At 35.0% G+C, this 27,059-nt stretch overlaps 1 protein-coding gene across 15 annotated transcripts in view; it reads left to right on the forward strand.

Moving 5' to 3' along the window:
- BRD1 (bromodomain containing 1) overlaps window positions 1–27,059 on the forward strand; it is a 78,227-nt gene that overhangs the window by 21,441 nt on the left and 29,727 nt on the right. For 14 of the 15 annotated variants that reach the window (XR_008467124.1, XR_008467126.1, XM_054206780.1 and 11 more), the window contains 6 exons: window positions 9,698–9,854; window positions 15,958–16,089; window positions 18,060–18,188; window positions 19,013–19,325; window positions 20,183–20,443; window positions 23,638–24,126. Coding sequence is in view for 13 of the 15 variants with exons in the window: in XM_054206780.1 (XP_054062755.1) it covers window positions 9,698–9,854; window positions 15,958–16,089; window positions 18,060–18,188; window positions 19,013–19,325; window positions 20,183–20,443; window positions 23,638–24,126 (1,481 nt within the window). In the remaining 2 variants the exon portion in view is untranslated. The remainder of the gene's footprint in view (window positions 1–9,697; window positions 9,855–15,957; window positions 16,090–18,059; window positions 18,189–19,012; window positions 19,326–20,182; window positions 20,444–23,637; window positions 24,127–27,059) is intronic. The other variant, XM_054206845.1, reaches the window with a different exon arrangement.

The raw sequence follows: 27,059 nt of genomic DNA on the forward strand, positions 1-27,059 counted from the left end.
GAGAGCAGCTGTATTATGTGGGGGGGTGAGTGGGGCAGGACAGTCCCTCAGACTGTTCCTCTGGATGGGAGGGACAGGCAGTACCTGCACCCATTGACAAATGGTTGTTAGAGAAGTGTCCTCCTGCTGCTACCAGCTAGTTTGGCTGAAGGCAGGGCAAATTTGTTCTTGCAGTGTTTGTATTCCACTGATGATGTGTGATGGTTGAATTTTGCCTAGTAGATAAATGATTTTTTTCTCCCTAATAAAATAGTAAAAATATTTTATTTGTGTTGTGGGTCCAGAATTTCCAAGCTAAGAAAATCCTAATTTTTAGGGCTGATTTGACAATCTAAATCTAGCTTCTTGTCTGTTTTAGTTCTTTTGCACTGGCTCTGTGCTCCATTTCTTGTGAATTTTTTTTTACCCGTGTTGCTGCTCATCCTTGTCCTTTTTAACAGCTGCCTTACCCAGTGAGTAGGATGGATACACAAAGGAGAAGACTTGTAGTGTTAGCTGTGAAAACTATATGGTTTCTCTGACATTTAAGTGCTTGATTCTCTAGTACAAATAACATCATTTTGGTGTAGCCCGTTGTTCTTGTGTGTTGAAAGAGGCATTTAAAATGTGACTGCTTTTTGAAAAGCAAGGCCAGTGTCAATGTTCATGTTCTTTAAAAATGTTGTGAAACTCGGATATTGTGGCTATATACTTGGGAAGACATTGAATGTGATATAAAATATTTAATCTTCAATACTTTTAAAATATACACTGAGATACAGTGTAATTTGCTTTATTAAAATACCATTCATGCAAGTATTGCTATATTAAGTGGAAGCAGATATTTTAAAGTATATAAATATTTGTTTTCATCTTTAGTTTCGGTTTCTACGTGGTATATTTGTAGTGTCTGAAATAAAGAAAGCAGAAAGTCTTTGAAATCCAGTACTTGTACAGAGAGCAAAAAAAGCCCCACTCATGATAAGTAGGAACGAGGTGTTATACTTGTTTTCCATATCGTATGCATCAGTTGTGTTGCATCGTATTATTGAAAGAGAATTAAAAGATCCTTATGGAAGTAGGTAAGTAGTAGGCAGATAACTGAGAGCAAAAATTACTGAGATTGTTAAAAAAACTGTAGAAACCAACATTTATGTGGAGCACATTAACTGATTTTTCTATGTTGACTTCTGCTTTTCTTAGAAAGCATATTGCTCCTGGTAGTAAAACTGGATTTCTGTTACTGTATGTCTCAAGACAGAACCAGTATTTCCTATAGTTTTATAATTTAACTGATTGGAAATATCCTGAACTTTCTTACCACATAATTAAATGTAGTCTTTTTATCTCAACACAGGAATCTTGATTGTCTCTAAAATAGGATATGGACCAGAAAAATAAATAAACAGAAAGTGATAAAACACTTCATAAGCAGAAAGGAACATTTACAAGGCCTTCGAGAAAACAGTGTTAGTCTGCATTCACAGATGATGCCTTTTAATCATCTGTATGGCTTGTGGGTTTCTTTGGGGGATTTGTTTTAATGTTTTTTGGGGTAGTGGTGTTTTTTTTAATGCCTTAAGAAAGTTTTTTAAGTGGGGGGAAAATAGTAAGAAATGCTGTTTAAAATTCAGGATAAAAAAGCCATTGAGAAAATACTACTAGAGACAGTGTTTCAAAAAAAAATGAAAGCTGAATAAATCCAGACTTAACGTCTGTTAGCTCTTTATCCTGGAATATACATGTATGTATACTTTTCAAAATCATGTGGAAATTCTTATTTTAATTACAGGGGAGCATGATGTAGGTGTGCCTTATGGCTGTACCTAATGATTAGATGACGGAATCACCTAGTTAAAGTGGAAGGGGATGCTAGCAGTCATTGTCCATTGTTTTTTCTTGTAAGACTGATCAACTTCGAAACCTTTTTGATACGTGTGGAAACTACTACTGATGTCATCCTGACCTCTTTGCTTAAATAAAACAATAATTTTGTGTAAATCAAGAAAAGAGCTACTACTGCTTTCACTAGCTTTGCCTCAGTGGTATTTAAAAAAACAAAAATAAGATAACTTTTGAGCTTTATTTTCAAACGGTTCATCTTGACTCTGGTTAGCTTATTAAATAAGAATTAATGTCTTTGAGAAAGCATGACTTATCAAAATCCACTTTTACAAAGTATTAAATTTTGAGTAAAAATAATAGGGAAGATACTTGCATATCTGGTATTAACAGCCGCATGTTGATTGATGTCCAAGGGTTAATTCCCCTCCTATAAATCCAGAGGATGGAAGTGCTGTCCCTTGTTTAAATACACCCTTGTTACAAAATAGATATTGAATATGCTGTACATATAATTTTCTGGGTTGTTTATTTTTGGTTCCCCCCCCCCGTTTATTTTGCATGTACAGGGCAAAGAAGCTTAAAATAGAAATTAATATATTAGATATTTCTGTTAGGTGCGTCATTAGTATTCTGTACGTCCTCTAAGGGTTTCTATTCACAATGATTAGGTATGTGCCAATGCAGTTAAGAAGTTCAAAACTTATGTGTTTTTCAGTACTTCTGAGTTTCACCAGTTATCTGACCTTTTATTAGTTTTTTTTTTGGTGGCAGTTAGAGGGTGTTGTGTCTTCTAAGTGCCATACAAAAACATGATTTTCAGAACGCATTGTCTGAAGAACTGTCTTCTGCCAGTTTTCTATTCAATAATCAAGTTACAGAGTGCACAGAAATTACTAGACAAATACTAAGATTTCTTTTATTATAGACAAAAAGGCGATTTTTGATTAATACTTTATCTTCTGCTGATGTCAATTTCGCCTTTTGAGATTAGATTTCAAATTCACGTGTGGTATGGTTATGACTGCTACAGAAAAAGAAGCACAGAAAAATATTTTGAGTAATTTCAAGGAAAAGTCATGACTCAGTATTATGTATAGGAAGTGGCAGCAGTAAATCTATGCATGTGATTTTTCTAAGAAGACTGAGGAGGTTTTCTAGTGTGACGGGGTGGGGTTTTTTGGATTGCTTTGGTCTTTTTCCTTATCCGAAGGTTTGGAGGATCACAAACTTAATTATTAGAATAGGAACAAAGTAACCTGTTACAACTAACGGAGAATTGACTGAAATAACATAGCATTTTCTTAACTCTTAAGTTTAATATTCTACTTCCCTGTCCAAGAAAAATTTTACAAGCTGTTTGCTCAAGTAGAAAAACAGATGCCTGATTTCACAGTCATGTGAAGCAAGGAAAAGTGCTTCCTACATGTCCAGTCAAAATAAAATATTATTTAAATACCAATAAATGTAGAACAAAGCATAGGAACCTGGAGAGACTTTCAGGCTTCAGAAAATGTATCAGTAGATAAAGTATATACTGTTGGATTCTCAACCTAGCAGAGAAAGGCAAATTCAATAGCTAGAATTTTAAAACACACAGACGAAAAGGAATAACTATGAAGGTGATTGAACACTGCGTTAAACTAGTGAGGGAAGTGGTTTGGGAACGGGACATTCCTGTTTCTTGAAATCTTCAATACAAAAGCTGGAAAGTAGTTATAATTAGGAAAGTGTGTATTTGTCACATGGGGATTCTGCAGACTTGTGTTGCACAGAAGTTTAAATGAAATCATTGTCAGTCTTTTCAGGATTTGATACGTACCCTGTTGGGTACATGGCTGGCTTCTGTTAGTTACAAAAGAAACCTTAACCTTGTCCTCTGTCAAAAGGAAATAAACACGTGCAAATGAACTCCAATTTGACATAGTTGCTCATCTACCTGTATTGTCTTTAAAGCTCATCAAAAGTGTTTGTGTTTTTTTAGTGAAGAAATCATATGGTAAGTTGAATGTTTTTATTGGGCGAGGGGATAACAAATAACGACATAGCAACAAAACCATCACAATTCATTGTTTAAAACAAAAAAGGTATATTAAAAGGTGAGTTTTACACTGTTTGACAGGCAGCTGCTGCCAGAGATTCTCTGGGAGAAGAGCAGGTAGCCAAGCAGGCTTTCTCATCTTCGAAAGACGAAGTTTTTGGATATGGAGCTAGGAGGAATAGTTGGCAAGGCCCCAGAATTAATTCCGATTCCCAAAATAGATACTTTCATAGCTCTTTATTCTGTTTTTCTGCTAAATCTCTTCCAGTTACTGTCAGTGGAGTTACTATAATTGTTTGCAGGTAGTTTTTGTGTCTTTCCTGCTTCTTATGAGTCTCTGTATGTTCTGTGGAACTTTTCTGAGCAAGGGTTGAAAAGTCAAATTTTCTTGAAACTCAGTTTACTTTGTTACAATTTGTTCAATTGATATCTTTTATGTTTTTGTTTCTGGTTTTTTTTCTGACGGGTTTTAGAAACATATCTGCAATCTTTGTGTTGGAAAATAGCAGTATTTCTGTAAAGTGGAACATCATTTGATTGTTTATGAGTATTACTGTAGGTCGAGAGAAACTGGTATTTTAGTGATACTAAATAACATTTTACAGAGTATAATTGAGTTTTGCTAGTCTCTTGCATGTGCCTTTAATACAGCTATATTGGATAAAGGAAGATGCAAAATAACAAACTGATGAAACTGGAGGCTCAGGACAAGTATAGTAATTAAAATACTAGGTTTAGTCCATGTTTAAAAGTTAGTTAGTTTTAGTGGGTATTTGATCTTACTTAATCTTGCAGATTTTCATACTAAGCTCCTTCTGCCTAAGTTACTATAGCAATGCTAGCAAAATGACATACTTGCTTAAGGAAATTTGCTCTCTAGTCTGTATTTCGAAATACAGGGAATTGAGAATGGAGGGGTGCTCTAGAAGTCTTCATATATTGTAATAAAACGACATTTATGGTGTTGAAAAGCATGTATAGTCTGTGGAGCATTTAATGATGATTAATAGAAAAGTGGCTGATTATCTCTCGGCTTTCTTAACGTTAAACTGCCACATTGTTAGTCACCAAAAATACCGTTTTCACTTTTTTTTTTTTCTTGTAACCAGTTGCTGTAGTTGCCACAGTGACATGTAACTGAAACTGGGAGAGGAAGGCAGTTGTGAGTAGGAAGAAGGAAGCTGTGAGATTTCTAATATGACAAGAGCCACATTTCTTATGTTGATGAAAATTATTTTATGCATTTATCTAAAAGATGAAGAAACACGGGACTGAGTAACGCACATTCTGCTTTCTCTGGGTATTTTGAGCAGTGCACTAAGAGTATTGCCCTTTGCAGGGTAGATTATCCATCAAAGGTCTCTGTGTGAGGAGAGGATTAGTGTAGAGCAGCTGATAAATTAGTTTCTCACCAAAGTTGTTGTATATTAACTTCCATTTTAAATTAAATTATTTGAGTTTGTCTTACCCTTTCAAAACAAACCAGTTTCCTCTCCTTGTCCTTCTCTTGCTTTTGTAAACGCAGCGTATTTTTAATGCCATATTTTACAGTTCATCCTAAGCTATGGTTTCAGGTTGGGAACTGCAGGTGCTATTTGAAAGCTTTAGTTGAAAGAGGATCTTTCCTTTTCAAAGACAAGCAGGGAATTGTATGATACCTCCGTATCATGTTCGTAGTGCACGTCACAGTGCTTTACAGTCTGATACAAGCGGGGCTGGGGAAGAGAAGTACTACTGGTTTTCTCAGTTGCCTGTGGCACAAATAAAACAGTTTTGAAAACTGTTTTGACATCACTGTAGTCTTGGAATGTAGCCCAAAAAAAAAGGAAAAAACAAGAGGGAGTGTGACTGGTGGTGCCAAACCATCAAAAGGCTGCAGTGGTCACCAGCTCGGAACCTAATGCTTCTTTTATGGGACCAGTTATATATAAACCCGCAGCTACTGAATTTCATGGAGCACAGCCACCTTTTAAAGAATTTTCAAATTCTTTGTATGTGCTTCATTCTAAGTAACTAATAAGTTGAGGGAAACTCAACATACTGTCATACTGTGAGCCACACTGAGCTCTTCTTAAGGCCTGAGAACAGTGGTTCAGGCTGCAGCAAGTTACAGTGCAAGAACTGTTCTGCTCTGGGTTTACCTTAATTTTGTTATTTGTTTAAATATTTTGAGAGAAAAGTTGTTAAGCAATTAACGTAGTCTGTTTCTGGATTCTCCTTGGGAGTTTTGTCTTAACAAATTCTCTGTTCCATGTGGAACTTGGATGGCAAGAACACTTCTTGTCCCCCTGCTTGCTTTCTGTAGTTGCTCTAGATGTGGCCTTTTCTTTTCCCCGACATGCCTAAAGTCAGTTGTGACAGGGGGAGACCATAACTCTGGTGGCATCTTCCAGATGTATGTTCTTGCTTTCTCTTTTTTGTAAACTGTTTTTAACAGTAGCCTTGCACTTATTTGACAATCTTAACAGAGATATAAAAAAATTATTCACTAATGAGATTGATCATTGCAATGAGATTGGTATATTTTTTCTGAAGAGAAAGCACAGGTTTAATTGATACACTTGTGTTTAATGTGCATTTTAAATACCTGATTTTTATTTTTTTTTCTCCCAATACTTACTATGCTTGACTTGCCATTAGAAAATAAAACACGACAGAAAACTGTTCTTTCCTGATGTTCTTACGCTTGGAAAAAATTCTAGGGTGGAGGGATACCTTAGCAAAAAAGTACTTTTGCTGAGGTGTCTTGTGTAGTTCTGGGAGGTGACCTAAGTTCTGTAAGTCTTGCCGCTGCGTGGGGGATTTATTTGTCAGTGTAGTGTAGCAGTTAATCCTGTCTTGTGTGTTGTCAGATCCTGGATTGCAAAACTATAAAGTCTTCAAACAGCTCTCCCTTACCTGCCTCAAATATAGACATGTTTTTTCACTCTTCGGTATTTTTTTATTTTTTTTAAATAACATCTTTGTGTTTAAAAAGGGAAGTGTAATGTGCAGCAAACTCCTTTAAAACCTCAAAGAATTTCAAAATTCTAGTTTGAAAATTTACCTTCAACTTTTACAAATTTAGTTCAAGCTCAGGTAGCAAAAAGGAATTTGTTCAAAACTGGTACATAACCTATGTGCCTTGTTCCATGCTTGTGTTCAGCTTCTCTGCAGCTGAATGTATGTTCGTGAGTGAGAACCTCTTCCCCAGTATGTGGTAGTACTATCAAGCGTGGGAGCTTCAAAATCAGTACCCAGTCTGTGCTACTTCTTGGGTTCTACAGCAGTGGATTAATTGTGTCTTATTTCCCCAGAACGGTTGTATTAAAGCGTTTCAGCCAGTGAAAGTCTACCTGGGGGTGTCTAAGCAAAAAGATGATCAAAGAGCTGTGCTATAGTTAGAGGGTTCTTAGGGTCTAACAGTAGATGTAACATCCTCAGTTATATCAATAAGAACATAGTGTAGAGGCTCTGTAGATATCTGCCATGTGAAGAGCCTATGACCTCCGTATTTTGAGAAATTAAGGGGTGATTGGTGGTATATTGCCACTATCAGAGCGGTATCTAAATGGAATATGAAGAGCTAGTGTTTGGTTTTATTTGGAGGAACAGCAGGGAGGAGTAGATTCCTACCGCTTGTTAAGTAGTTTCTGTACTCCAAATTACCTTCTGTTTATTTGTATTTTCAAAGTTGGAGAATTTCTTCTATGAACATTTTTCCTAAGCTTATTCTTGCACTTTACTATTATAATTATCCATGAAAAGAATGGTTGTTACGTGAATGGGCAAATGTACTTAAAGATGTTTGCTTAGTCTTGCCACATCTGATGGGCATGAAGTCAAGGCACCTTTCTTCATGTTAAGATTCTCTGATCTTTCCAAATAGGTGTGTATTTGGCTGTGCTCTTTTTGACTCAGTTCAGTAGGTTGTGCTGTTTCCAAGAGAGAGATGTGAAAGTAATTATTTGATTTTGATTGCATTCTATAATTAATTGTAATTCTGTTGTGTTTGAAGTTTAATATGGTCACATCAAGGTCTGCTCTGTGTTGAATTATGTGTTTGAGGGGCCTGCCCCTGCCCTTCAGTGGAGGACTTACACGGCAGTCCTAAGTCCATCTCCAGACTTTCTAAGCTTTGAGTTAAGCTAAAGTTTTTCAAGAATGCCTAACTGGTTTAATTATTAACTGAAAAACAATGTCACTGAAGGACATAATGGCACTGTATTTTGAAGAAGACCTGTGTTTACTCTGCCTTTACCATGTGGTGGCTGCAAGCTCTGTAGCTACAGTTAGCGTAGCACTGAGGAGACCTATTGCACCTTCTACCCAGGCCAGAAAAAAACAACCAGGGATAGATGACCTCAGGGTAGACTCACTTGTATGTCTGTCTGAAAAATATAATTCAGATTTCCCAGGTATTAAAAATCATTTTACCCAAGGTGTTCTTATATTTTTACACTTTGTTTAGGTATTTGACTACTTTTCTTCTATTACTTACCTGAGAAACTGCTTTATTCTTAATATTAAAAGGGAAGAAGCAGAAAAATACTAATATCTGTATGTTTGTGACTTTTATTTAAACGCCTCATGGTAGTGCTCTATAAATCAGGTGCTTCTTGAATTCAGTTTTGCCCATTGTGGTATTAAATTTTATTGGACAATCTCTGATTTTTTGCTACAGGTAGTAATATACTGAGTAAAGAATTAACAAATTTATTTTCATTGATATTATCCTTTCTGTAACTTTGTTTTACATCCATCTCAGGAAGATCCTTTTCTTTCTCTCAAACTCACTCCTGCCCCCAAATAAATGACCATTCCCCCTAACAATACAGGTGGTTGGTGCCTTGGGGCATCTTGTGTTAATTTTTCAAGGGCTGCCACCAGTGACAAATCATACAAAGACAAAACCTTTTCGTTCTACAACCATCAACTTTTGGGAGGAGTTTTTGCAGTGATTTCAAGCTACCGTAGGCACAGAGAGTTGAAGATCTGTTTCAGATAAACTTTTTTTTGAATGTAAGTTTTGACAGGTTAGTGTCGTGTGTGAGACTTGGACATTTTAACGTGTCATTATTTAAAAAAATAGGAGTCAAGATTGTTGTGTGTGATGTTCATATAGCACTTTCTTAGAGTATTTGTAAACCTAGTATATGTAAACAGTATTTGCATTTAATAAAAAACAAGTTTGGAGAAAATACTGTTTATTTTATCAAGATACTTTGCTTAACTGTCTGTATCATCCTCTCTTGCATCTTTTCTGTGTGGATATTTTCATCATATATGTAAAATCATAAATGTTCCTCTGTGTTACGTGTTATGTTTGCTTTATTTACGAAAATTTCAATATTAGTAGATGAGTAACAGAAGCTTTTTATTGCATGTTTTTATGTAAAAAGTCTGAAGATATATTGTCTTTAAAATAAACTACAAATTCTGTGTGAAGAATGCAGCAAATGATCTGAAAAGTTTTGTAGGCATTTAGAGCTTTATTTCTGATTTTATTTTCAATGGCAATATTATTCTGAAATGCATATAAAGCTTTATTTTTAGTCCTAATCTAGGATTGCTCCTGAGGTAATGATCATGAAAAGATTGATATCCTTTAGCTCTATAAAAGTACCTTAATGTATTTGGTAGAAACTACAGAGTCAATCAGATGTATTTGATTGCAATCTACTGCTCAGAAATAATTGTGCTGGGAGGGATGTTGCTGAAAGAAATTAGTAATATGATGAACACTGCTGTTATTATGTTACACATTTTTATATATATATGATGTTTAAGCTCCATAGACAAATATGTTTTATGCTTTGCTGTGAAAAATACAATATCAGTTTTTCCATATTTTAGATTAAATAAGATTATGAATCAGGTGGCCATTCAGCGGAAGAAGCAGTTTGTTGAACGAGTGCACAGTTACTGGTTGCTTAAAAGACTGTCTAGGAACGGTGTTCCTCTGTTGAGAAGGCTGCAGTCCAGTTTACAGTCACAAAGAAACACACAACAGGTATGTGACACACTTTTATATTTATAAGAAGAAATCAGAAAATCTTCATTTTACAGAGTAAAAAAATAACAGGGAAATGTAGCACAGAATAAAAACTTTGTCTGATTCAGCACTGAGTAAATTCTTTACATTATTATTAAGTAATACGACTTATATTGAAAGTCGGGCATTCTCTAATCCTTTCAAATTTGTGAGATATGCAGAAAAAATGCTTAAATGTTTCACAAAAATACTGTCACCAAAACTAGCTTAATACCATTGTTCATTGACTAGGATTGTGGGGTTTTGGAACTTATTGCTCAATGTGCTATGAGTTAGTAAGATAAAAAATGAATTCTATTTTAAATTCATCAAAAGATGCAAAGGAAATGTTGTCTTTGAGACTTATAACTGAGAAAAACAGGGATCTTTACAGAGTAAGGGTTAGACCGTGCTAGTTTACAGTTTTCAATTCGTATCTGTATTGCCTACCTTGTTCGGTAATAACAGAACAAAGAGCAAGTTGTTTATGAACTTCAAAGACCTGTTTCAACTTTTAGTTTCACTTTTGACATAGTTACTAACACGGAGTTAGTAGGTGGGATTGTAGAAAAGCATAAATTTATGCTGATACGTTGTTCTAGTAAAACTCATCCTATCTAAAATACGTCTAGTTAAAGTTGTACACATTGACCAGTCAGAATTGCTGAAAAAGAGAAAAAGGTCACTCCAGATGTGTATCAGATTCAGAAAGCCGTGCTCTTCTGCTTCCCCCCCCCTTTTTTTTTTTTTTTTTAAATATGAACACTGCTTCCCATTTTTGTAATATGAACAACTAACTCTCCAGTGACATTAGAAATTTTGGCAGGTTTTTTATTGTTTTGGTTTCAAGACACTGGGTGGCTTCAAAAATGATTAAAACTTCTTTTCTAAATTCTGTATATGGATCCATGTGTGTAGACCATGAAATGCTGTGAAGCATCATTATGTGGAAATTCTTTCTGCATCCCAGTTGGCTTTTTCAATTGAACTGAAAGTGTAGTTGGCTGTGTTCTTTCCTTTCCAGGTGTTTGACTTCCAGTGGAATTGTTCCTGTAAAATAACCTCTAGACCTCAGGAATGCATTTTATAGTCATTTACTTCTATTAAAATGAGATTTTTTTCCCCTTTTAAAGCTTAATTACTATTTTTGTTTGAATTGTGTTGCTACTTGCTGATTAAGTCATTAATTGATGTAGTCATAAAAATACCATGGTCAGCAGTGCTTCCTAATTTTTTGATCTGTCCTTTTTGTCTGTGTTTCTTTCCTTAGCTTTTCATTAAAAAACCCAATTAATAATTCCCAGAACAGTTGAGGTTGGAAGGGACCTCTGGAGGTATCTGGCCCAACCCCATTGCTTAAGCAGGGCCACTTAGAGCAGGTAGCACAGGACCGTGTCCAGACAGCTTTTGAGTATCTCCAAGGATGGAGACTCCACAACTTCCCTGGGCAGCGTGTGCCAGTGCTCAGTCACTCTCACAGTAACAAAAAAGTGTTTCCTGATGTTCAGCTGGACTCTCCTGTGCTTCTCCTGTGTTTGAGTTGCTAGGTGGTAGTTGGTCCTTTTCGTATTGAGATGGCATGATGAGACTGCAGCATTTCTAAATACTTAAATAGTAACTACGAAAATAAAACGATTCTTGTAATTGTTGTTTGTTTATAATAAAATGAGCCTTAGATAGGAGCTGTTGAAAAACCCTTTGCCTATTTGCACTCCTATACGAACCCTGTTTCTCTCCTCTCCCTCTCCCTCTCCCCTCCGCCCCTCCTCTTCTCAGAACTGTTCACTCTTCTTAAGTAAGAAAATAACAAAAATATTTTCTAAATTTATTGGAAGTATTTATATTGGTTTATTAAAAATTGAGGCACTTCTGAGACTTTATTCGTAAAAACTTATAATTGAAATTAACTTTGTCATTTGAAAAGAAAAAGCAAGTTTCAAGCAAAGCTGAGTATTAAAAGACACTGTTGATGTAAAATGTGTATGTAGTGCTTTCCAGTGAGTAGCAAGTGTCCTCTGTATGACGTTTTCTCCATAGCTTCCTCAGTATATATGGATAATACATATTAAAGTAGTCAGAACTGCATTAGTCATCTTCATTACTCCAAGTATAAGCCAAACCATCATGAAGACTTTAATAAGCAGCTGTGGCATAGCTGTTGTCAGAGCACCTCAAAATTTTGAGGTACAGATGATTATTTTGTTTATTTCAGTCTAGGTGGGAAAATTCTTCTTACCTTATTTTATCTGAGAGGTCAGAACATCAAGAAACTTAAATAGGTTTTCAGTTAATCAAAGCGATATAAATGCTGATATAATACAGATTCAGAGGAGATTTGTATTATTATTATTATTACTGAAACAGAAAACAAATGTTAAGATGGGGAACCAAAACCCTGAAAATGGTTTCAGGATGCCTGGTGGAAGGTGGTTTTGATCCATCTCTAATGTTTGTTTACTAGAACAAATCTGGAGAGGTTGGGGGCGGGGAAGCGTCCTGTGATTTAGAATTGCTTCCTAATGAATGTGTTTCAGAGCTCAGTTATGATACACTTTTGAAGGTGATGTTATATCAGCTAACACTTCTAAACCGGGCAAGAAGATGTTGACTTCCCATGTTCCATCCCTGGAAGTCTTGACCAGGCTGAATGGGGCTTTGAGGAACCTCGTCTACTGGGAGGTGTCCCTGCCCATGGCAGGGGGGTTGGAACTAGATGATCTTTAAGGTCCCTTCTAACCCAAACGATTTTATGATTCTGTGACTTACATATTGCCTCACCTTCTCAGGAACAAGGAGTCCTCCGAAAGAATGGTTTATACTGTCATTTGTGTCTCCATCTAGAAATTCAGGAAAGGTATTGGAAATACTCTAATAAATTTACATCCCCATTACTTTAGTTTTTCTCTGTATTTCAATAATGCTTCAGTAAGTAGGCATGAAATTTAAGTGTAGTGGCTTGTTCCTGCTGTAGTGAGTGAGGTTGATTTAAAACCGCTGTTTGGAGAAACAAAGTAGAAAGTGCTGGTGGCTAAGATCAATATCTGCACTGAAGATTTCAGTAAGAACACAAGTTGCAACCACGGAATGGTTTTGACTGATTGGCACACAAGTGCCAGCAGAGGTTCTTAATAAAATTAATTGTATTGATCAAGATCAATTTAATCATTGTAATTCTGTTTTTGTTTGGCTTATATTGAGTTACAGTCCCTGTAGGGAGTGAGGCTGTCCCCATGTATTCACACCCAGGATAAGGAGGGATCTGCTGGGCACACTAACAATATTTCTGCTAGTATGAAGAGACTGGTAACGTACTGCTGGTGGGAGCTGGAGGTGAAGACCAGGTCTCAGTTGATGCATGTTCTGTGTGTAGACTTAAAAGTTTCTCCCGCTTCCCTCAGTATTAATGTGTCAGTTTTAGCTTTTCTAGACAGTATTTGGTGTTCAGTAAGAGCTAAACCCATCAGAAAATATTCACAGTTTCTTTCATAATTTTTCTTGGGTCGTCAGCCAGAAGAAACTTCTTGGTTTTGTTATAAAAAGAAAGATTTGGAGTAACAACTCTTTACCAGGAACTTAATATAAACTTTCCTTGTCAGAAGGAAAACTTCTGAAAACTAAAAAATTTGAAAGGAACTCTCTTTATCCAAGTTTTTACTAGTTAGATACTGGAAACCAGTGCATCATGCTCTTTCCAGTTTGCCTGGATCTTCTAATCTAATTAAAGTATATGTTGTATGTCAGGTGATAAGTGGGTTAGGGTAAAGGAGGTTTATCTTTGCTATTATAACCATTTCTGACAATGTTACTTAACATAAGTGTCAAAAAATTGGAGGCTTGTTATTAATCCCCAAGCTGGAGTGACGTTCAAAAGGGAGTGTATGTGTGCGCACAAAAAAAGCAAACAAGGTGCTCCTGGTACTTTGAGTCACATCTGCAAATGTACGCCTACTTAGCTATTTTATGGAGTGAAGTTGGTCAAAGAACTGATTCGACTAAAAGAATAATCTTTTTTTTAAAAAAGTGCAATTGTATCTCCAGTTTTAGCCAAATACTTAAGTCTGCAATGAGTTACCCGAAGATCTGGTGTAATGAAGTAACTTTTTTTTCCTGCTATATAGGTTTCCTGACCAACCCTAAAACTAGTATGGTTTTGTTGATGTAGCTTTCAGTGGGATCAGTTCCCTAGCTTCATGAACTATGCAATTACGTAGAGCAAAAGAGCAGACTCTGAATGGCTGCCAGCAAAGGGATGACAAGCTTTCCACTTTTAGCAATAGCCACAACTTAATTTTGGTTCTGAAAAATAGTAAAACTATGGAAAAATCATATAGCTGCATCAGTTAACAGTTATGTTGCTTTCCCATACGTGGATCTGTCCTCAGAGATAAAGGGTTGTAGAACAGCAATTAGTGGCAGTGACGCTCTGAGAATTTCAAGGAATTGAAAATGCGCATAGCAATATTTGTCAAAATTTACTTTGAACTATTCTGACCCTCAATAGTAAATTATGTGTCTAAGTCAAGGCTTAACTCCTTAATAGAAATGATAAATGCCAGTATTTGTAGCCATTAGGAAAGGGAACTAGAAGTTCCTAGCTATAATTTTTTGTTCTTTTTTGTGTGAGTTTTTGTTTTGTTTTGTTTTTTTGAAAAGAGGAACAAACTGTTGTTTCCAGATTGCTATACTGTAATACAGAGATAGTTGGTAGTTAAGGATTTTCAACTGCAGTGAAGTCAGAGATTTGAATAAAACTAACTTCATAGCTTCCACAGGCATTTGCCTTTACTTTTACAAAGTGTGTAAAGCAGTAAAATATGATGCAGATCATAGAATCATAGCATTTGCAAATCTGTTAGGTATTTTTTTTAAAATGCTAGTTTTTACAATTCTATTTTTGGAACCTTCTGTCTGAAAAATTGCATAAACTTGCATTAGAGGAACTATGATATTTCTAAATTGTCATTTTGTTAAAGAGGATTTTGCTTTGAGTGTAACAATTTGTAATGTTTGGTTATCGTTCCTCTGCTGACCCAGTTTTCTTTATTCCCCTGTCTTCTATTTTTTTATAACTTACAAAATTTATTGTTTGTTTTAGTTTAAAAAAAAAAAAAACCAAAAAACCAAAACCCAGACCCAACACAACGATTACTTACCAAGTGTATATTGCATTGTGCTAGTTATGGGCAAGGATACAAAGTTTTGTATCTCTTTCTGAGATTATTTTATAAAATATTGATTTTAAATGTAATAATTTTCCAAAGCAGATGTTTCTTTTGTGTATTTGGTAGTAATATTAGGACTTTTACTTTTTAATGGCCTTGTTTCTGGTGAATTACCAATACTATTTGAATATAACGGGTAGTATTCCAATATACTATTTCCTCTTATGAAAAATAGTAAACACAAACAAGAAAGGATCTACTTTCTCTGTGTATAAATCAAAGTAATGCAAGTAATTTTTAACTTTAAACACGACTTCTTCCTAAAAATGTATGAATTAAATTCTTTCATGCATTCACTGAAAGGTTGTATTACTGCATTACCCGTTCACAGCACCACTTGAAGTTACTATTTAATAAACTGCTTGTCATTTCCTGTCCTCAGAAGTCATAATGATTTTGTTCTGTTAACAAGTGTGTCCTAATTCTGCTGGGTGCAGGGAAGGTGGACTGAATTTGGAAGGAAAGAAACAAGAATTTGTTTCTACTAGGCGTGAGTTTCTGAAGAAGCTAATGATGTTTACCTGGTTTGGATCTCAATGTGAAAATAACAAATCTTATTTTGCAGCTTGTTATACTGCTAGGTTGCTGTTTGCTATATTGTCTTTTCTGATGTAAATAACCTTCAGGATTGCTTTCCAGTTTATAGATTTTTGTTTCCAGCTAGACGGTTGAGAAAATCAAGAAGATACCCTGACCAGAGGTTTTCTTTTGTTGTAGTATGAAGCTTATGACCGAGTGCTGTAACTATAAGACAGTAGTTTCTCCTTTCCTGTGAATACGCTCTATAATTGCCTAAAACTATCTTATAAAAGGAGGTTAGTGTTTTTTATTTCATGAAGACCTTTTGATTCTTTTCTTAGAGAGAAGATGATGAAGAAATGCAAGCCTTAAAAGAAAAGTTGAAGTACTGGCAAAGGCTGCGCCATGATCTTGAAAGAGCGCGTTTGTTGATTGAACTTATACGTAAGCGTGAAAAATTAAAAAGAGAACAGGTAAATGGAGTACCTTTCAATCCGGTGAAACTTTTCTGAAGGAAAGGTAGTTTAAGTGTTCTCACACATAGTTATTGCAATAGTCTCCAGTGTTGTTTTTTTTTAATACTCATGTAGGATCAAGAAACAAATGTGTAGGTGTGCACTCACACAAACTGTTCCAAATACATAAAATTATCATAGAATAATAGAATAGTTTGAGTTGGAAGGGACCTTTAAACATTGTCTAGTCCAACTCCCCCTGCAATAAACACTGACATCTTCAACTAGACCAGGTTGCTCAGAGCAGAGGCAACCTGTTCCAGTGTTTCACCACCCTTGTAAACAATTTCTTCCCCTAGGTCTAGTCTAAATCTACCGTCTTTTCGTTCAAAACTATTACCCTTTGTCCTGTTGCAACAGGCCCTGTAAGTTTTTAGTTTGTCCCATCTTTCTTATAAGCCCCTTTTTAAGTACTGAAAGGCTGCAATAAGGCCTCCCTGGAGCCTTCTCTTCTCCAGGCTGAACAACCCCAACTCTCTCAGCCTGTCCTCATAGGAGAGGTGCTCCAACCCTATGATGATTTTTGTGGCCCTCCTCTGGACCCGCTCCAACAGGTCCATGTCCTTGTGCTGAGGGCTCCAGAGCTGGACGCAGTACTCCAGGTGGGGTCTCACAAGAGCAGAGTAGAGGGGCAGAATCACCTCCCTCGACCTGCTGGCCACGTGTCTTTTGATGCAGCCGAGGACACGGTTGGCCTTTTGGGCTGCATGCACACATTGTTGGCTCATGTTCAGCTTTTCATCCACCAGTACCCCCAAGTCCTCTCGGCAGGGCTGCTCTCAGTCCCTTCTCAGTTTCTGAAGATCTGTAGGAAATTTGATGTCTTCAGGTTTTCCCAATACATGTGCCTATATTGAGTAGCACTTTTATTCTTCTGGCACACACACAAAAAAAAAGCTGCATCAAAGTCTACAACATTCTATAGTTAACATTGCTGGAAGATTTGAGGAAGCGATAATGCAGAAAGTTAACATTTTTTGTATAAAAAACGTGAAAGCAAAACATTTGCACTTAGGAGTCTCTAATTGTCCTTATTTATAAAAATATATTCCATTGTTACTTTTTACAAGCTGTGAACATTCATTGCAAGCAAATATAGTTTGTAATTCTTGAGTGCTTTCTGGAGTTCCGTGCATCATTCCTTACATTCAAATATCAAATGCTATACACATGTAGTATGTATTATTATTTATACACGTGTTTTATGTGTGTGTTGGGGTGTATGTATACTTTGTTCATGTGTTTATATGTATACACACACACTGTTAATGTGTCGTTAATAATTTATTTTTGCCATAACAAGAATGTTTCAATGTTGATAATTCTTTAAACGGCCTGAAAATAAAACTATAGAGGAGTTGTAATATTGTGAAAAATAATGAAAATTTTGAAGGGTGATCAAGTATTTGAAGATGATGTTGATTCTGGATATTTTAAATTATTTTCTTGGAATTTACATAGAAGATTGTTTTTAAACTTACTGTGTTTGGTTTTATGTAGCCTGTAAATGTTCATTAGATTCTCTTTTTGCACTTTGAACATGGCGCTACAACTGAATTTTAATTTTAAACAGGTTATCTTTAAATTCTTGTTCTTGTTTTCACATTGTTGGCAAAATATGAAGCTGTACTTATGCAGCATCTTTCCAGAGCAAAGGAATACAGTTACAAAATGGAACAAAATTCATTTATAGATAAAATACAAATTTGCATTCTGAGAAGCTGGAGTTGAAGTTGAGGCTACAATGAAGGAATGAAAATATGTCGACAAATGCCAACTGATGATATTGAAAGTAGCGTTAAACTCATTTACTTACAGTATATTTATATTGTTTCATATCTAACGTACTTTACTATTGCTGCAAAACAACTTACTTTAAACGGTATTTCAGTGAAAAATGCTCAGTTGGATAATTATTGCTTCTTTAGGTCAAGATCGAGCAGGTTGCTATGGAACTTCAACTTACTCCGTTCACTGTACTTCTGCGATCGGTTCTGGATCAGCTGCAGGAAAAGGATTCTGCTCGTATATTTGCTCAGCCAGTGAACCTTAAAGAGGTATGTTTTAAGCTGTATTTCCGTATGTTTAGATGTGGCTTAATGGCACTTAAGTACAAGAAAAAAAATCGTTGCATGCACAGTTGGGAGCAGTGTTACCTTTTAATCTCTATTCTGATAATTTGCTAGTTAACTTACTGCTATGAAAGTCTGTTTATGCTCGTATACCAAAATAATTTTGGGGAAATAACTTGTACGGAATAACATGGGCACATATTGATCTTTTGTGATAAGATTGTTGGATAAGGAAAACTCAAAAGATGTCCTAAAAAATGAAATGCGGATACTTTTGTTCTTACTTGGAGGCGAAATTCCTTTTCATTAACTGTGAAACTAGGTAGACTTAGAGTGTATGTGTTTGTGTGTGTCTGCATACGTACATAGAGAACACATTTATACATATTTATAAATAACATGTAGAAATGTCTATATGAACTGCATATATACACATGTGCAGATACTACATACATGTTTATATTGCACATATGTATACAGATGTGTACATACATTTATAAATATGTGTATACATAAATACATGTATAGTATGCCCATAAAAACACAGAATTCTAAAAACGTGTGGTTTCAGCATCTGTTAATAGAGCTCTAGCTTGTTACCTAAGATGCAGAATCTTGTAATATGTGCACTTCCGTTGGTGTGCAAATGTTTGCAATATTAATATGTGCCAGTCTAAGCTACATTTTGAAGTTACTGATTTGAGGTGTTACAAAAAATGTTAAAAAGATGTGGGTCACTTAATAGCTAGTGTTACTTCGTCTGTAATAAGATAATTGTACCCATTTGTGTTTTAAATATTTATTCAAAGGTTCCAGACTATTTGGATCATATTAAACATCCTATGGATTTCTCAACCATGCGAAAACGGTTAGATGCTCAAGGCTATAAAAACCTCAATGAGTTTGAAGAAGACTTCAATCTTATAATAGATAACTGTATGAAATACAATGCAAAAGATACAATATTCTATAGAGCTGCAGTGCGGTTAAGAGATCAAGGAGGTGTAGTTCTCAGGCAAGCTAGGCGAGATGCTGAAGGAATCGGTTATAATAATGAAACTGGAATGCACTTACCTGAACGGCCTAAACTTGAGTCACCCCAGCCTTTCTCTTGGGAAGATGGTAAGATGTTTTTTTGGATTATTTTTTAAAGTTACTTTTTTCGTTATACACAGTATGTACTTTCCATACAGATGTCTAAAATTGTTACTGTTCAGTTTACTGACTAGATTCGCGCCCCCTCACCCCCATTAAATAAAAATTTCTTGAAAGATTGAAGCATTTCTGTACTGCTAGATTTGTTGTGAGAAAGGAGTGTCATCCAGATTCTGATTTTGACAGTGCCAGAGCCTAATTTAACAAGAAACATGAAAAAGGTTTTTAAATTGAGTGCTTTCTTTCACAAGAATGTATATGGTTATAAGTCATGGAAAACGACTACCAGCGTGCCTAAAATTAAGGACATTCTTAAATCGCCTACTGAATTAAAAAATCAAGCACGTTTGTAATACTGGAAATTAAAATGTCTTCTTCTGACATACGTATCAGTTTTCTGAGGTTTTGGCAGTAAAGGAAAGTAATTAACATGTTTTTCTTATAACCATAATCTTGCCCTTCTCTTTGACAAGGAGGAAATCATCTGTTAGGGTGGGAAGGATTAATTATGTCTTCCTTCTGACCTTTTAATTCTTTGCTCTACTACTTAGCTTTCTTGAGCAAAGTGCTGATCAAGAAGAACAGTAATTATATAGTAGGAACTTGTTTCAACATTTCTTCACTGGTAATGGTGAAGCTACTAAGACTGTAATCTTAAGTAGATTTTGATGACATTTTTTAATTCTGGCAAGTGATTTTTTTTTTTTTAATTATTATTATCATTATTTCCACCACCCCCTCACCACCCCTTCCTGTTGGTATTAGAGTTCTTAATATTCTGTGAAACACTAAAACATTTTCAATTATACGTATTTTGACTTCAGTGGATAGGTTACTGAATCCTGCAAACAGAGCGCATATGTCCTTGGAAGAACAGCTGAGAGAGTTGCTAGAAAAACTTGATCTCACCTGTGCAATGAAATCCAGTGGGTCAAGGAGCAAAAGGGCAAAGCTGTTAAAGAAAGAAATCAGCATTATTCGCAACAAACTAAGTCAGCAACACAACCAAGCTCCTCAAATAGAATCAGGTATTGGAAGTTTTGAAGAAGAAGGTGCAGCATTAGAACAAGATGGAGAAGAAGAAGGTAAGATTTTAAACCTTGTTTAAATCAGAACAGTTCTGGACCTCTTCAGTCAGGTGCTTTAATCATATGAATTAAAGTGTGTATAATAAATTAATGTTATATTTAATTTTTACATGGACCACTAGCCACTTAATCACAACAAATACTTTAAGTATATGAGAATGATCTATTTAAACAAAATCTTCCTCCATTATTTTTCATAGTAGCAAGGCTTTTAAAAATTTTGGTCTTAAGAAATGAAAGTACAAACAATCTAATATGAAAAGGAATTGGAAATGCCTGAGTGGAAAACATCTTTGTACTTTCAGAAGTCCACTCAAATGTCAAAGTATGCATTAGGGGTCCTGTGAGCCTAGGTCAATGGTGCTGAAAACTCTGGCCATTGTACTGCCTCTTGTAGCTTTTTTAATTCTCTGCTCCAGACTCTGGGGAGGGGGGAGTGTTTTGTTTTTTTTTTTTTTTTTTAATAAAGCTAATTATTGATAGAACTTAACAAACTTCATGTTGTAGAATGAAGTCAGCCGTATCTAACCAGCCCTTCCTCTTGCGCTTCTCTTCCTCCTCAAAACATTGGTCTCAGAACTGCATCTGCTCCTGGCTAATTCCCATTGAATTCAATGAGAGCAATATGCTATAAAGACCTAACTTTGTATTTCAGTTGAATATTGTATTTACTTTTTTAGCTTTTAAATAAATTACTGAGGTCTTTATTGCTCATTTTTAAAAGACGCACAGAATATCTAGCCTCTTAAAAAAATAAAATTCTATTGAGTTTTCACGATCAGCTCTTCTTTAAAAAGCTAACCTATTTTTCTTTAGGAGAGTTGAGACGTGGTTCATTTTGAATAACTGCGTTGAATGGGGCAAGGAAAGAGCTCAAGGGAAAGTGGAAGCATGATAATAAATAAAACAGTTTGTGTCTGGTGCAGCTTGATGCTATCAAAATTTTTGAGAGGTGAAGTCAGTAAAATGTCTTTCCTTAACTGCCATTCAAACAGTAACTTGGCGTTTAATTCTTAGTGTGACTGAGAGAATGCTTTTCAAACGTATAACTTGCTTGAGATTGGAACGACAACAGTAGAACAAGTGTACATGAATCAGCATGCTTATCTTGTTCTGCGGTTGTTAAGTGTTCTTCAAACATTTCAGATTTTTTTTTTAATTATTTTTTTTTACTTTATTCAAGTGATGATGCTAGTGAACGTAGTTCTTTAGGAGTGTACTTTCTGGCAGATAATGAATACGCTAACTTTTTTTACTTGTAGCTTAACATTTTTATAACACAGCCTTTCACTGCAGCTGTTGTGCAAAAAATAGTCCAAAAGTGAGCAATAGCTGATTTCTTATATTTACAGTACACTTTTTTTAAAAAGCGTAATGAAGGCGTTGTTACAATTCTGATCTGGTGAAGAGTAATTAGTTCAAGTTTCAGTTCTGAAATGGAAGGTACTTAAAAGAGTAAAGAAAACAAATTGCCAAAATGAATGATGATGAAAGTAGTAGAATCCTCTGCCCAGGATCTCTACAGGAGCTGACTTTTAGTACAGCTGTGAATTACCCCCTTGCAATTCTGCTTTCAGTTTCGCATGATGTGAAAAATACAGTACCAGAAAAACCCCGTGAGATTTAGATGTTAGTGTCTATATAGTTCTCAGGTGTTTTTTTCTGTGCTTAAATCTTTTTTTGTGAATATTTTCTAATTAATTGTAAGAAAATCAGGATTTATTCACAAAGAACAGTCACCTTGGACTTTCTAAACTACAGGCTTTTTTAATTGGTAGTACTTTAAATGTGCTTATCTGACTGCAAATTTCATTTCCTCCTGAAATATTATTATTATAAATTCTAATACTTGTCTTCAAAGGATGTGAGCATAGTCACAGTTTATTTTAGTATTATATTTTTAATATCAACTATGCTCTTGTTCGATTAAACCTTAAGCAATGGGGCAGAGATCTTTCTGTGCTTAGAAGTCATAGATTTCCAAGTAAGCATTACTGAGCTGAAACCAAAACAATATAGAGATAATATTTAATCCACTGCAGATACAGGGCTTAAACCCTTGGGTTTCTACACCTTTTTTGATGTGACATAGAAAAATAAAGTAAATCTTAAAATTTCCTTTGCTAACATAAATATTATGTTGGTCTTGTACAGTTACTTTAGAATAAGTATGTTCTCCTTATTAATTAATATTTTAAGATTCTTTTGGGAGCTAGAAAAAAGGTTGTAACATCTTTTTGAGTTGATAATTATGGGTTAGGAATTCCTTCTACTTGTATTTGGGAATGCTGCAACAGTATAATGTTTATTTTCTTTCCAGTCGATTGGGGAGGAAAAAATGAAACTAGTTTTATATGCTTACAGTTATATCTCTGTCTTCCCAGCATGGAATTATTGGAATTAACTGGAATTAATTTATTATTTAAAAAAAAAAAAAGGGAAGGAAGAAAAAAAATAATGGTAGAGGGTGGTTTTTCTGATTTCTCCTATCAAGTCTGCATTGTCAAGTGTGTATTTGCCAACCAGTGGCTAATTAAGCTGCAAGACCTTGGGGGTGGTTGGGGGTTTTTTTTCTCCCCTTTTTTTATTTCTTTTTGGTAGATAAAACTTGTAGCCACAACTGTAAAGCAGCTTTGCAACTCTTGCCTTTCTGTAAATTTAATAGCATTTTAGCTCAGTCAAGCAAATCAGGTTACAAATACCTTACTTATTTATTTATTTATTTATTAATGCTTATCTGATAAAATTTGTCTTAGGCAGGTAAGGTCAATATTGACAAGGTGAAATTTATAAAAATGTACTTTATCAAACATTTTACTTGAATGGCAGTGTAATCGCATTTAACAGATAATCATCCACCACCCCAGCTTTCTATTTAAAAAAAATAGGTTTCTTAGTTTTTAGTTAATGAAACTAACATAACTGCATGAGAAGTAAAAAGTATTTATCCAGGTGTAAATTGTTAACACCAACTATAAACACCTACTTTTCTGTCCATGTTACCTTCCCAGTATAAAAGTAGGAACTACTAACTAGGAGAGATTGTTGCTAGACAAGGTTTGTTTTTAAAATGTTATGCTTTGTTTCCAAACAACAATTTATTTGGTGGGCTGCACATTTATAGTGAGTTTTATAATAGACTTTATAACTACAAGTTTTCAAAAATCACACTCTATTTATAATTTTTTCAGGAGATAAATCTCCCCCTAAACTTGAACCATCAGATGCATTACCTCTTCCTTCAAACTTGGAGACTAATTCAGAACCACCAACCCTCAAACCAGTAGAACTCAATCCAGAGCAGAGTAAGCTTTACAAAAGAGTAAAATTTGATAATGAATTATATAGCACTTCCATTCAGAAAGAAATAAATGGACACACTCCAGAACACTTACTTGACAGTAATCTCAATGAGTCGACTGTTTCTGCTGTAGCTGAGTCATCAACTGATGTAAACAGACGTACATCCATTCTCTTCTGCAAATCGAAAAGTATAAGCCCCCAAAAGTCTGCAAAGAACACTGAAACCCAGCCAACTTCTCCACAGCTAGGGACCAAAACCTTTTTGTCTGTAGTCCTTCCAAGGTTGGAGACACTTCTGCACCCAAGGAAAAGATCAAGGAGTGCATGTGGAGATTCTGAGGTTGATGATGAGTCCCCTGTAAAGCGCTTGGATACAGGTAAATGTTACAAAACTTATTTGAATGGATGCATCTCAACAGTTAACATACCTGTTAATTTTTTGATGTACATGTTAATTTTCAGATTTTAGCACTTGAACAGTTTTTCCTCATAGTTGAGTAATCCGATGTAGTTACAGTTCAGAAAATACCGATTCATTTTTGTGTTGGCCCTATGCAATTAGAATTAGTGAACCACGTTTTAGTTGGTCACAGTTTTCCATTTAGCAATGGAATCCTCAAGTTTACATGGGTGGGTGTTTTATTATTTTTTTTAGTTGTTTTTTTTTTTCTTTCCTTTTGTTACAACCAATAGGAATAGTGAATCAGCTGCTTTCTTGGAAATTCACTGTTAAATTACATGGAAACATCATATAGGGTGCCAAAACTAAAATTTTTATAAGGAGGAACATGGAAAATGCATATTCCATGTGTGACTTCATTTTGCTGTAGTATTACTCTAAGCATATTATTATGTTTTGAAACTGATGACTGTGTATGAGGTGCTTTGTGTACCCGTGTATTTTATGGAAGTGTTTAAAATCCCAAAGTATAGTGACATTTCCTGTGTTTCTTTTCTTTAGACAGTGTGCTTTAAATAAATAAATTTAAATCTAAGTGTAAGGTTATGCTCTTTAAGAGACTTCACTAAAGAACATTAAAAAAAATGATCTTGATACATTGGTGCAGTAAAGTTGAAGACATTAGTTACACTTTTTCTTAGTGAACTGTAGTTCTATTTATTACAGAATTTTGAATAAAACCCTCTTTGAGGAAGAACAGCAGCATAAGGAAATTACTTAAATATATTTCCTTAATGTTATCCATGGCCATTGTTATGACTTTTGTATTACCTTTGAAATAAATACTCTGTTTCTCTGTCATGTTGTTAAACTCGTATGCAGGTATGAAAAAAGCATGTGTGGTTTTGTGTCTTTGAATGAAAAATACAGGAATTTACTTTGAACATTTGTTGTGAAGATGTGCTCCAAAAGCTGTTTGTGGGGTTTTCTTTAGGGGGGAGGATGGGTTGGTTGTTTGGGGTTTTTTGTTTGGTTGTTTGTGTTGGTTTTTTTCCATTTGGTTGTTTGGGGTTTTTTGTTCGGGTTTGGTTTTGGGTTTTTTTTTTTTGAATGATCAAGTGATGAGGAAGATTAATGCTGGAATAATAACATGAAAAAATGATAAGATCTGGTACAGGGTGTAGGGGGGTGTTTTGGTTTATATTTTTGCTTCTTTGTTTATTTCGCCTTTTTGGAAAGCTCCAGTTTCCATTCCTTTTCATAATAGCTTGGAAAGAGCACGTAGTTTTGATCTGGTACTTTAGTTCTGAAGTAGGAATCATATGAAGGTAGTGTGACAGAAATGGGTTAATCTTTGTTAATGATATAAAAAGCTTTGGTTTCCAAATATTCTGATTTACCAGTCTTTAACCTAGATAATTTCATTATGTACCTTTACACAGATTGCATTTTATCACGTGCACGATGAATCATTTTATGTTTATTGTGAGTTGTTTCTTTCGGGAAAAAACGTTTTCAGTATATAGGAAAATTCACTTAATTCTTGACCAAAAAAAAAGCACAAAAAACCCACAAAGAAACCCCACAACAAAACCTCCCAAACCCCCAGATTTCTGAATACATTTAAAATGTGTCACTTTTTCCCCTTTCTCTATGTGGAGTTAGGTGTACGTGGAGCAAATATGCTTTTGATTTATCTTCAAAATAAAAAAAAAAATCAACCCAAACAATTATGGATAGTTTCTTCTAATTGTAGTACTCTTCCCATTTCAGAATTTGTGGGGTTTTTTTAATGTAATACGTAGGCTAGTAGCAGGGACAAAATCCAAAACGTTAAAAGAATTTGTTCTTTTTATTTATTTATTTTAAAATAAAAATTATGTAGCTTGTTCCTGAAGCTGATGAAGATATGTACAGAATTAAATTTTTTAGAACTAATACTTAGGAGGCATTTATAATTAAAGTTTTTATTTGCTTGCTCAAGAAGAGACTGTGTATGTGAATCGAAGTGTTTTAGCCAAATTAAATTCACCTGAAGGTGTTCTAGTTATTCTTTGATAGTACATATTTTTTAAACATAGATGGTTCATACACATGTATCAGTTTATCAGATCTTGCTTCTGTGATTCTTTTTCCATTTGCAACCAAACATTTTGCTGTCACGTTGGAGATGTTATTCCTCATGTTATTTTCAAATTTGTGTCTCTACGCTATTTTAAGAAATCTGCAATTGGCAGCTGTTTTGAGCTACAATTCAGCAGGAAACCAGCACAAACCTCAGATGCTTTCCAATATGTAAAACCAGTTGAATTGTTTTTCTTTTGCGTGTGCAAGCTGGTGTCGATTCATGCAGATGTCTGTGTTCTGATAAAAGTAAATGAGATGGTGTAGACAGTAATGTTGGAGGTTTTTTTCTATTTGGATATTTTTCGCAAAAAATCTTAATTTCATGCTGCTAGTAGAAAATGTTTTTATTCAAAAGAATTCAGCAGACCATGAGTCTTTCCCTCCAAAGACATACCATGATAGAAAAGGTGTGTGTTAGTCTTCTTGCGTGCATTCTCGTGAGTTAGCAACTTCATGAGCAATAACTATAGTAGAAAATTAATTATTATTGCACAGTTTTCTTTGGTATGAATGTTAAATATCCTCATTTTTAGTGGATATAAGAAAAAATTCATTAAAAAGGACTTTGCTTAATATACAAAGCACTGACATTTTTAAGTGTCGAGAGCTGCACTATCACATCTTTTTTCTTCCTTAACTATCCATAACCAATGTGGGGGGGTTTGCTGTTACTTAAGGATGCCTTGTTGTTTTGTCCCTCACCTTACTTAGTTTCCTCAGTGTTTCCCCCTTTCGTGTCACTTATATGTATTCTTATATGAAGAAGTTCAGAAGAAGACTAAA

This window comes from Rissa tridactyla, chromosome 1 (assembly GCF_028500815.1).
Source record: "Rissa tridactyla isolate bRisTri1 chromosome 1, bRisTri1.patW.cur.20221130, whole genome shotgun sequence".
Taxonomy (NCBI): Eukaryota; Metazoa; Chordata; class Aves; order Charadriiformes; family Laridae; genus Rissa; species Rissa tridactyla.